The sequence below is a fragment of the Belonocnema kinseyi genome, chromosome 5, assembly GCF_010883055.1.
Source record: "Belonocnema kinseyi isolate 2016_QV_RU_SX_M_011 chromosome 5, B_treatae_v1, whole genome shotgun sequence".
NCBI classification, from domain to species: Eukaryota; Metazoa; Arthropoda; class Insecta; order Hymenoptera; family Cynipidae; genus Belonocnema; species Belonocnema kinseyi.
In genome coordinates, this window is record NC_046661.1 from 58,193,624 (window position 1) to 58,205,722 (window position 12,099).

At 35.2% G+C, this 12,099-nt stretch overlaps 1 protein-coding gene across 2 annotated transcripts in view; it reads left to right on the forward strand.

The window, feature by feature from the left end:
- Positions 1–12,099, forward strand: part of LOC117173482 (torso-like protein) — a 189,241-nt gene that overhangs the window by 150,041 nt on the left and 27,101 nt on the right. For both annotated transcript variants that reach the window (XM_033362084.1, XM_033362085.1), the window contains exon 2: positions 10,598–10,941. In XM_033362084.1, the coding sequence (XP_033217975.1) occupies positions 10,624–10,941 (318 nt within the window). In that variant the 5' untranslated portion in view covers positions 10,598–10,623. The remainder of the gene's footprint in view (positions 1–10,597; positions 10,942–12,099) is intronic.

Below are 12,099 nucleotides of genomic sequence, written 5' to 3' on the forward strand. Positions count from 1 at the left end.
TAAGGACAACCGCAGGATTTCGCCGGGTGCGGGTGCTAATCTGAAAAATTGCACCCGCTTCCAGCGAAATCGCGGTAATTTCGTGCACCCTAGTAACACGGAGCGACCGAAGGACTACCGCCTTCTACATTTTTCCCGCAAGTGTTTCAGCATATTGTTAACACGCAGGGATGCTTTTCAGGCTATTAACGAGTGAAAGCTTGGCACCTCGAAGAGCGCCGATGATAAGGACCATTAGTTTAACATAATATTCCGGGTACAATCGTTGCAACTCCCTTGTAAAGTCTCTATACCTCTCTTTCTTTTCATTCTGCTCGGCTATGATGTTTTTGTTAGCTGGTGCCTGAATTCGATAACGGACATGGTTCGCTTCTCGAAGTCAAAAAGAACCATGTCAGACCTTGAGTGTGCAAAAGAAACAATTGTCGAGAATATAAAGCTCCAGTATATGAGGCACTTCCTATTCTCGACAATTGACTCGATTTCCCTAGGAGCATTTAGAGCAGAAATATTAAGGTTAATGCCGTAAGGGTGACAGAAATGGTAATAAAGCACTCTTATTGCCACATTGTGCCTTTTGATGTAGGTCGTTCCCGCACGAGTTGGGCGACTAGATAGTATGTGAGCTAAATGCTCGAGGTGTGCATGGCACGCCCTGCAGCTATCATTGGGAATGTCTTGGCTCAAGATGTGGCGACGGTATGTTAAGGTGGAAATGACACCGTCTTGGCATGCCAAAATGAAACCCTCCGTAACAGACTTCAATCCGGGCAATTTAAGGAAAGAAAACGTTAGCTCACACGACATTGACTGATCCTCCACATTTCTGTGAAAGATACCGTGCATCCTCTCATCGAGGAGCTGTTCACGAAAGTTTTTCTGTTCTGCTTTCTTAATCCGGGCTTTCAGGAGTGAGTACTCGAGATACACAAGATTTGATGCATTTTGCTCACCCCTAATACTGAAGTTACGTCCGAGTATTTCCGCAGCCTCCTCTGCTGCTGTGTACAGAAACGCTCCTTTGCCCACTTCTTCGTGCTTCCTGGCCATTTTAAGAAGAGGGTCTCTTCCATTTGCGACTCTATGCGCTGTACCCAGAATAATCCTGTTATGAAGACATTCAAGACTCAATATTCCGCGACCACCTTGACGGCGTGAAATGTAGTCGCGGAACAGAAGACTTAAGATGCATCGTTTTGTTCAGGTGCATAGACTTTCTTGTCCCGATATCAAGGGATCTGAGTTCATTCTCCGTACATGGAACCATTTCAAATGAATAGAGTACTACCGGGACCGGCAAGCATGTTCGTTGCAGATACTTTGTTCCTCGCCGACAGTTCGGAGGACCAAAACGGCCAGATGAGACGTTTTTATCTGCTTCGGAAAGTATCCTTTATAGATGTCACATTCTAAATGCGGCTCAGTGGCACGCCCCTCTATGCATAAGTCTCTCCAGCGCAAAGGTGTCGTATACCGCTTCTATCGACGAGCTCAGGGTCTTCAGGTATGCCACTGAGTTTTCCTCGCTTATAATAAACCTTGGCGCATTTGTCTAACCCAAATTCCATTCCAATTTCCTTAGTATATCGTTCGACAATCCCTAGAGCTAGATATAGTTGCTCTTTGTTTTTAGCATAGATCTTAAGATCGTCCATGTAAAATACATGAGTGACCTTGTACTTTCGATCTGCAGGTTTGCCGCAAAAGTACCCGTCGGAATGGCGAAGTGCTAGAGATAGTGGCAATAATGTAAGGCAAAAGAGGAGTGGGCTTATGGTGTCGCCCTGAAAGACATCTCTCTGAAAGGTGACCTTGTTACTTGTCACACGATTTTTTCCAGATGAGATAGTAAATCTGGCTTTCGAAAGCGGCATCAATCTCTCTATGCACCTAACGATTTACGGACGAACCTTTAAGCTTTCCAAAAGACAGACGATAAGTCAATGAGAGGTCGAATCGAAAGCTTTCCGATAATCAATCCAAGCCATCGATAGGTCACGCTGGTAGAATGCTGCATCTTAGCAGACACATCTATCGATGAGCAGGTTCTCCCGACATCCCGCTACGCATTTCTTTGAGCCTCGTTGTTCATACATTTCTTGCCACACAGGTTCAATTGCCCGTACAATCCTATCATTTAGGATAGCTGTAAATATCTTATACAGTGTGTTCAGACAAGTGATTGGCCTGTAATTCTTCGGATCAGCTAAGTTGCTTATTTTCGGCAGGAGTATTGTGCACCCTTCCACCAACCACTCCGGAATCGACTCTTCCGACTTTAAATATGAGGTGAAAATACGGGCCAAATGCTGATGGGTTGAAGGAAACCGAAAGTGTTGTTTGTTTTTACGCATTTCTAACGGCTTAGGAGATCCTTCTAGAAAGTTACCATTTTCATGTTTTTTTTTAATTTTTCAAGGTTATACTCGTTCAAACCTACAGATTCTGAATTTTTAAATTAGAAATAACTAATTTAATAATTGCAAATTTTTCGTTCATTAATGTTAATCTCATTTCTGAGCCAAAAAAGTTCGTATTGAGACAGTTTTACGCCGATTTGGGACTAACCATGCTAAGTCCATAAAAGTAAGACGAAGACGTATGTCTTGACTCAGTTTTGAGAAGCCGCCAGACATCGATGTCTTCGAGACGAGCTCAAGACATCGCGAAGTCGAACTCAAGTCGGAATATTTTTACTCGGGCTACTAGTAAATAAAGTAAAAAAGACCGCTAATCTACTACTTTTATTTAAATAATTTTTTAATGCAGCCAATAATTTTGAAATAAATCAAGAAAAACGTGTCGGGCAATTTTGTCAGAATTCCTGAAACCATTTTTTTTATCGGGACTAAATTCAACAGTTGGTTTTTGGATAAAAATAAAAGGAAAGGACTCCACAGGGTCTTTCCTTTTCCGATTTTTTTTACATTACATCAAATTACATAGGTCATTTCAAATTATCTAAAAGACCCCTTGGCCATCGATGCATGATTGACAGAAGAAAAAGCAAAAACGTGAATTACAAATATTTATATTAAGAGATTTTATTGAAACTCCATCAATAACATTTCTGTTGATTGAAAACCTCTTTTGAATCAAAATCACTGTCTGCGTGCTGATGAGTTCGCATAACAAAAGACGCAAAGAGCGAATAGGAAGATCGCGAAAGGTTAGTGGGACAAAGAAGACAGTGCTCGAGAAATGCCAACGACCACTCTAGTCACTTGCAATAGAGAACAGATTTATATTATGTTCTAAACGCAAAAGACCATATTCGATAATAGGGTGGTTCGAAAATAAAAAGTTCCGAAATTTCGCGTACTGGGATCCCAAAAGTGCATAATTTATTTAGAATCGACAGATATTCAGCTTGGTTACCCGTTCTCTGAAAAAATGTTTGACAAATTTCTAGTATGCAAAGCTTTTTAAATTTTTGTGAGTATCATTTCTCATTTTTTTTACTTCAAAGACTTCTCCGCATTTCACGGTAAACGGATTAAGAGTTTTTGGAACATATTTTTAGTAGTCAAAAAGTAACAAATAATTTGGAGAGAACAAAATATTTGTATTTAGACAACAACCAAAAATATCAAACAAACTTTCTTGCAATGATTGATTTTTTAAATATTTTCTGTGTTTCAGCATAATTTTATTAAGAAAGTTCTGGAAAAACATTCTTACCGCCTGTGCAAATAGAAGCAGACTTCGATTTTATGAAACGCAAGCGTAAAATTGCATTTCCTTTTATGAAAAAATAATTGCAATAAATAAAAGGTCTTCTTTCATCTGAGTTACTTTAATTCTATTGAATAATGAGTTGTAAATTTTATAGAAAACAAAATTATGTCCATTATTGGCATAAGTACAAAAAAATATATAATCTAACGATAATTGAAGTGCCAAAATGAACCTTCAACATTTTACTTCGGCGAACAAAGGGAATAGAGTTTCATTGATAGCACAATGACAGTAACCGTAAATATTAATAATTTGTTGAAAATCATTACAAAAATTCGACAAAAAATCCTAAATCGACATCGAAGAAAAATTCAATGCGTGTAGTTTCCATATTTATAAATTTAAAATGTAGACAAAAGTAGGCAAAGATAAGCGTTTAATTAAAACAATTTAGAATTATATAAATTTGCGTTCCGTTTGTGCCACCAGTTAAACTTTTTCTTAATAATTAATACCTAGGGTTATTATTTTTTACAATTAATGAAATTCTATCTCAATTTTTCCAATATAAAAAATGTTTAGGGATCAGTTTGGCAATTTAATTGTGGTTAAATCATATATTTATGAATACTAAGGCCAATAATGGACATAAATATTAATTTTTTTCCGTAAAATTTAGGAATCATTCTTCGATAAAATTGAAGTAATCTCAGGTTATTAAAGAATTCGTATGCATTGTAATTATGAGTCATAACATTCTAAAAATTAATTAAATCAATTTACAGGCAAAAAGTTCATCGCGACCTATAAATATTTGTTAGCAAATCTAAAAGAAATAGGGGATTATTTTTTCATAAAAAAGGAATGAAATTTTTTCCTCTCATTTTATATAATTGAAAATTTCATTTTTTATTTGGCACTTCAATACATAACTATCGATTACAAATTAATTACACATTTTTAGGGTCTCAATATGCTACTTTTTCACGTATTGATGATTTTGAAACCCATAATTTATTTCGATCCACATTTTTGAATAAGATAAGATTCAAGAAAAAAACTATTATATTATTAAACTTAAACCCTGGTGAACCCGGTTATACATCATAGCCATGGACTAAGTCAAGTGACTGATCAGATTAGAATTTTATAAGTTACTTTGATACAATGCTTGAAACTTCATGCGATGATGTTGTAGGTATACAATTACGAGTGGCCGCAAGCGTTTAGAGCTGACAATAGTCACCTCTGGATGCTTGCTTACAGCTACCATCGGCACTCCATGGGTCTTGAGTCGCTCGCTTGGTCAAGAAAGTTTCTTACAATACGACAGGTGTTTAATAAAATCGCCTTCTGAGCTGCTGCCAATACCCTACTGACTCCTAAATGTTCAAGATGTTCAGTGCATCTTGCGTGCAAATTGCCTGTAACCGAAATCACAATGGGATGAATAGATGCATGATTCACATTCCTCCATATGATATTTAATTCATGCCTTAACTGGCTATACTTGTGGATCTTGGTTGTATAAGTTGACTGAAAATTTTGGTTAAGTGGACAAGCAATGTCGATGATGTAGAATCTTCCACATTTTTTCATTTAAGATGTTGTCGCTGGCTTACGATGGTTACTTTCCAACATGTCGAAGGCATTTTTGGTTAGAGTTGGATTTTGATATTTTTGAAATAGTTTTTTCATGGTATTGTCCCGGTATATCATCAGTCACGGACGCATTTTATAATGCAATCAAGTAACCTTATGAAAGCACTGTGCCCCGACATGTTGGACAAAGCCTGGTTTTTACCCCATCATTGACGGACTGGGTTACAGTCAAGTACACGATGGGGGGACCTATAGCTTAAGGTGGGTTCCGAACCACCAAAACCTCGGTAAAGGTACATAGAAAAATTCCCAGAGGTACCGGCTCAGGGATCGAAACCCGGACCTCTGAGGTAAAGTCCGGGTGTCTAACCAACTGAACCACCGAGGCTTATTTAATATTATTATTATTATTGAAAAAATTATTATTATTAATATTATTATACACTCGTAAATTAGAGGAAGATCCCTTTATATTCGTTATTTTCTGTAGGTACTGTTTTGAAAATATGTTTCTTATGATGAGCAGCTACTTTGAATAGTTTCCTGTATTCATGAGATATTTATGGAAATTCTTTTTATTTAAATATAATTACATGCTTTTTCAGTAAAATTACAACATCCGCTAAGGTCTTGCCGAGGCAGATAATTTACGCTATTAATAATAATGTTGTATCGCGTCATTGAAATAAAAACTGCAAGCAAAGTGCAAGTACTCAATCATATAATTTATGTTTGTTGTGAAAGGTCGTCATAGACGCAAAGGATTGGGTCAATTGCATTGGGGAAGACCCAAACAGATATTAAAATTAATTATGTTTGGAAATTTCTTAGAAAAAAAGTATTTTGTGAACATTTATTTTATCAACATTATTTTGAAAAAAATTGTTGTATCAAAAGCAACAGAAAACCTTTTTTAGTGAAATTAAATTTAATTTTTAAAATTTTGAGATTTCGGTCGTTTATGGTATCCAAAAAAGCATTATGTGCGTCCTAAACTACGACCCAAGATAGATTTATATGCATACATCTTCGGTAAACGTTAATAACTTTCATTTTACCATATACACATAGCAATATTGTAGAAGAATACTGTACGAAGTCGAAAGAATAACTGAACAAAGTCATAGGAATAACTTTCACTTTTCCATATACATATCAATATGTAGAAGAATAATGTAAGAAGTCGAAATAATAACTAAATGAAGTCAGAAGAATTCAGTGTGTCAGAACCTTGCATCTTCCAACGTATCGTTGTGTGAGAACCTTGCGTTACGCTTTAGAGGCGTGGTTTCACTCGTCTCAGGCGCGACTCCCCATATCGAGGTCTAAGATGTTAACACATCAAAAATTTGTTTCTTAATTAAAAAATTATTTCCCCAGCTGAAAATTCAACTATTCTATTTTTGGTTAAAACGTGCACGTTTTTAGTTGAAAATTCAACTATTAATTTTTCCATTGAGTATTAAACTTTTTTGATTGAAAATTTAACTATCTGGTTAAAAATCAATAATTTGGTAGAAAATTCAAATTTTTTAAAGATCATTTGCTTAATTTGTTTGATCATTGAACAATTTGGTTGACATTTTTTTATCCCTTAACTGAAAAATCTTTCATTATTAAAAATTCAACGCTTCCGTTGAAAATTCGTCTTTTTAGTTTCAAAATGCATGTGTTGTGGTAGAAAAATTTTTGGTTAAAAATGCAACTGTTTAGTTAAAAATGTAAATATTTTCTTATAAACTCAACAATTTTGTTGAAAATATAATTGTTATGTTGAAAATTTAACTGTTCTATTCAAAATTTTGCCTTTTTTCATTTGAAAATTTATCTCCTGTCGTAGAAGTTTTATCTTTTTTGGTAAAAAATGCAAGTATTTGGTGAAAAATTAATGCTTTTTGATTGAGGATTCAACTGTTTTGTTGAAAATTTGCCTTTTTTGGTTGAATAGAACTTCTTTTGAATTAAAATAAAAATATTTTTTGTTTGAAATATCAACTAATACGTTTTTTGTTGAAAGTTAATATTTTTTTGTCAATTCGACTGTTTTTGATTAAAAATTCAAAATTTGTTTTGGTTGAAACGTGAATTTAATCTTTCTGGATTCAAAATTCAACTACTTGGTTGAAGATTGAACTTTTCTTTTAAAATTTCATTTTTTGTTGTTGAAAAGTCATAATTTTAGTTAACAAATTAACTATTTTCTTGAAAATTAAATTATTTTGTTACAAATCCTACTACTTGTTGAAAATCTAACTTTTTTTCTTGAAAATGTGTATTTGTTATAGATAATTTGTCCTTTGTGATTAAAAATTCAACTTTCTCTTTAAAAGTTCATCTTTCCGGTTTGAAAATTCAACTACTATTTGGTTGAAAATGTATCTTTGTAGGTCGAAAGTTCAACTGTATGTTTAAAACATTATATTTTTGTTGAAAATTTAATTAGTTTTTAAAAATTCAAATGATTAAAGCGTTATCTTTTTTGTTAGAAAATTTGTCTTTTTGGATTAAACATTCATCTATTTTGGTAGAGAAATTCTTCGTTGAAAATGCAACCGTATGGTTCAAATACAACCTTTTTCTTGAAAATTTTCATATTTTGTTAAAATATCTTTTATGGGTTGAAAATTGATCTATTTTGATAGGAATGTTTTTGTTGAAAAGTCAACTGTCTTCTAAAAAGTTCGTTTTTTTGGCTGGAACATCCCAGCGGGCAAAAAAATTAAGGATGTCCTAGAGACATCTTCGGGACATTTTTAAGACGTCTTCTGGAACATGTCGTTTGGGCATAAAGACGTTAATTGAACTGACACTGGACTCGTAGGAACGTTCTAATGACATTATTGGGTTGTTCATGGGTTTGTGCCCACTGGAACTGGACTATTTCACTAAAAATGCAATTTTATGTGGTTCAAGTTAATTCGTGTTTGTCTGAAAATTTGATCAGTCGGTTGAAAATTTTAATATTTGGTTAAAAATTCGTCTTGTTTACCTGAAAGGTCAATTGTCTGGAAGAAAATGTAACTTTCTGGTTTAAAATTTATTTTCTCGTTTGCTAAAAAAACTAATGGTTTGAAGAATCATCTTTCTTGGTTGAAAATTCAAGTTTTCTGGCTTAAAAGCTAACTTTTTTTAATTCATCTCTTTTGGTGGACAATGAATGTTTTTTCTTTGACAATTGAACTATTTTTTTGAAAATGTAATATATTTTCATTTAAAACCTTAACCGTTTTGTATTGAACTTAATATGGCATATATACATTAATTTGATTTAAAAGAGCCCATTTCAAAAAAAAAAGCGTGACGTAGTTTTTGAACGGCCTCATGTAGTATGGGTAAATTTTACCACACGAGGGTAATATCTGCTGTCTGTAAAATTTACTTTGAAATCGGGATAAATATTACATTTTTTCTGTGACGGCAGATTGATTAAACTTCCAAGGACATGAAAGTTTGAAAAAGAAAAGTATAATCTCTGATTGGGATCATGTCCTCGAAAGTCTGTGATGCGAAAGATCAATTAAAATTGGCCCTAATTACATGCTACTGTCTTGGTCACGGCTCATTGTTTCTGTGAAATTACGGGTAAATACGGTCGTGTTGCCTTGAATAGTGAAGTGTACTTGCGGCATATCCTGGTGTAAAGAGCACACCTCTCTTTCGAGAATGCAGATATTAGCTATTATTTTAACACCTGAAGGATTCATTTCCAATTAGTTAAGCGCGTTTAAGATTTTATCGAATTGCGCTACTATCAGGATTTTATATCAATGATTGATCTATTACGTTTGATATACAAAGACAAAAAAATTTATATACGCGCCAATTTGTTATAATATGCGCAGCTACATACGCAAATTATAATTCAGTACAAATACCCTTCGAAAATGTCTTGAATTCTAATAAGTAAGTTTTGTGCTTTTTAGGATTTCGTTGCTCCAAGCAGAAACCCTTGTAGTTTCGGGTGTCCGTCTGTCCTTTGTACTTTTCAGGGTGGGGAAGTAAGGAGTGGGGAAATAGAGAAAATCCCTTACTAAGCTTAACTCCGTACCCTAGAGACTTTACCCCTACCTTAGACAACTTTACTCGCCCAGGTGAAAAAGTTGTATATAGTTTATATATAGAGGATAAGGCAATGATATTTTTCATTTGTTTTATGGACTTTTCTATGTAAAACAAATGAAAAATATCAGTGTTTTCTCTGCTATGTATAAATTATACATAACTTTTCACCTGGGCGGTACCCTAGTCAACTTTACCCAGTATCCTAACAGACTTTACCCTATACCCTAGAAGGCTTGCCCTGTATTGTAGCCGTTCTTATCCCGTACCCTACCCGAATATACTCCGTACCCTAGCAGACTTTACCTTGCACCCTAGCAGACTTTACCCTGTACCGTAGCCGTTCTTATGTCGTACCCTATCCAACTTTACCTCATACCCTAGCATATTTTACTCCGTACCATAACCATTTTTGTCCTATACCCTAGCCAACCTTACCTAGCCAAGATTTATAAAATTTTTACAATTATTATTGTTTTAATGAAACATTTAAAAAAATCGTAGATTCGAATTTTTTGTTAAATCTGACATTTTTAGTTTATCTGCTTTATATGGTTCTAGGAGTTGTAAGTTCGTATAAATGTTTGTTGAAATATTATAATCATTATTCTTATAAACAAATAGGATAAATACAAGGAAGATGTTGACATTTTTGAGGAGAAGCTTTGGTTTTTTTACGCAAGTCTGCCTCAAAATGTATTACCGGCGAGACAAAATTACGAAACAGTGATGATTATTAACAAGGGTCATGTTTTCTAAACAAATTGGATAAAAAAAGAAAGAATTAAGCGTTTTTGAGCAGAATCCTTGGTTTGCTTTCAAATAAAGTCTACTTCAAAATGCGTTGCTAGAGAGAATGAACTATGCTTGTGTTTTTAAACAGAAGTTTTTCTTCTTCTCCTACTTCAAATTAGAAGACCTTCACGAAAATAGACAACTGTGTTTGTTGATCGTTAATTATATTATAGACTATAGCCTTTCAGTTTAAAAAATAGCAAAATTTCCCATTTCGTCACACTTTGCGTTGAAAAAATAAATATAAACAAGGCTAAATTAAAAAATCGCACTGTACACATTGCTTAAAAATGGTATTATCTTAAATTTAAAATATGTAAATGTAAATCGGATGAAAACTAAAAGCTCTCAACTTTTTTGAACAGTAGATTCCTGATGTCGACCTATGTTCTACGTTTGTGGTTTGTGTCCGTGCTAATTTGGGTTGTTGATGAAGCTAAATAAGATTCTTCTCATTCTTTAGGTGTCACTGCGGGGAGAGGGAAGTAGATGACCAGTTACGAGATGTGGGAACATGTGCGACTGATCCTCGTGGTCGCGGTCTTTATATCCAGGGTACAGGCTACAATGTCACAGAAACCGAGACTTGGTGGCGCCATCAACGTCTTTAGTAGGTACGGCTACCTTACTATCAGCATGAGAGTGGTGCCCCGCAACGACACAGAGACCTGGATTTTCCGGGAGCCAACTCTAGATGTCTTTCATAATTTGCTCCCAGCGCCACCTAGACAACAAAGCAAATCCGCGGCCGTCTTCGAGGGCGACTTTCACATGGAGTTTTGCGATAATGTCAGGCAGCTCCTTCAAGTAAGTTATTTTTATTAATACCACAAATTATGTTATACACCGAACTCTCGCTTTCAGTCCCGCCGTTCTCGATCTTCCTAGAACTGGTGGCGCCTACAAGGTCTCGGGCGGGCAGGGCGAGAGCTGTTGCGACAGTCGTCTTGGACGGGCCGCAGTGCGCGATTAGTCAGTCAAGTATATTGGGCAATAGCATGCGTTCCAATTGAAAACGGTTATTCGAAGGCAACCCCCCACACTGGTCTGAAAGTGAGAGTTTGATTTACTTGCAATACATTATGATGATGCGCAGGCTCTTATTGTTCGAAATTCAGAAGGCAGTGAGTAGCCATCTAAACATTTTACCTTTTTCTTACGCCTGATATTTTGAATAGAGAATATTTTGGAAATTTTGGCGTTCTTTCAAATCGAACCAATTTAAATAATATTTAAGAAATATTCTACCTGTAGTATATTAAATATCATATATAGCTAAAAGAAGGGAGAGTTAGGAAGAGTGAGAGACAGGGAGGTATAAGTACAAATAAGGATATAAAAGAATGTTACCGAAGTTCGCACCGCAATATTAGACTCAATCAAAAATGCCCTGAATAATGCTTGATTTTTACTCTATTTTCCCCAAAAGATTTTGTAAGCAAAAAAAATTTAGATGAGAATTTGCACTATGATGTACTAAACATGCACAATCTTGTGCTGCAAATACTACGAGGGTAGTTCAATAAGTCCTTAGAATGACCAACAGATGGCGCGCGAATCGCTCCAAATCATCTGTTTTCAGTCAGCACCACTCCCGACTAAATATATGGTGCAGTCACAGTCCACATCTTCTGAGTTTACGTGTTTTTATAACCAATTGAAAAAAAATTGTTCGTTAAGAAAAATGGAAAAAAACGAGTTCAGAGCGGTAATCAAACATTTTCATTTAAAGGGTTTAACTCCATATGAGATAAAAAATGAATTGGACTCAGTTCATGGCACATCTGCCCCTGCTTTAGCAACGGTTTATAACTGGGTAAATGAATTTAAGCATGGTCGTACATCAATACGTGACGAACCACATTCAGGAAGGCCCGTAGAAGCAAGTACTCCCGAAATCATCAATAAAATCCACGATATGATGTTGAAGGATAGAAGATTAAAAGTGCGTGAGTTAGCTGAGGC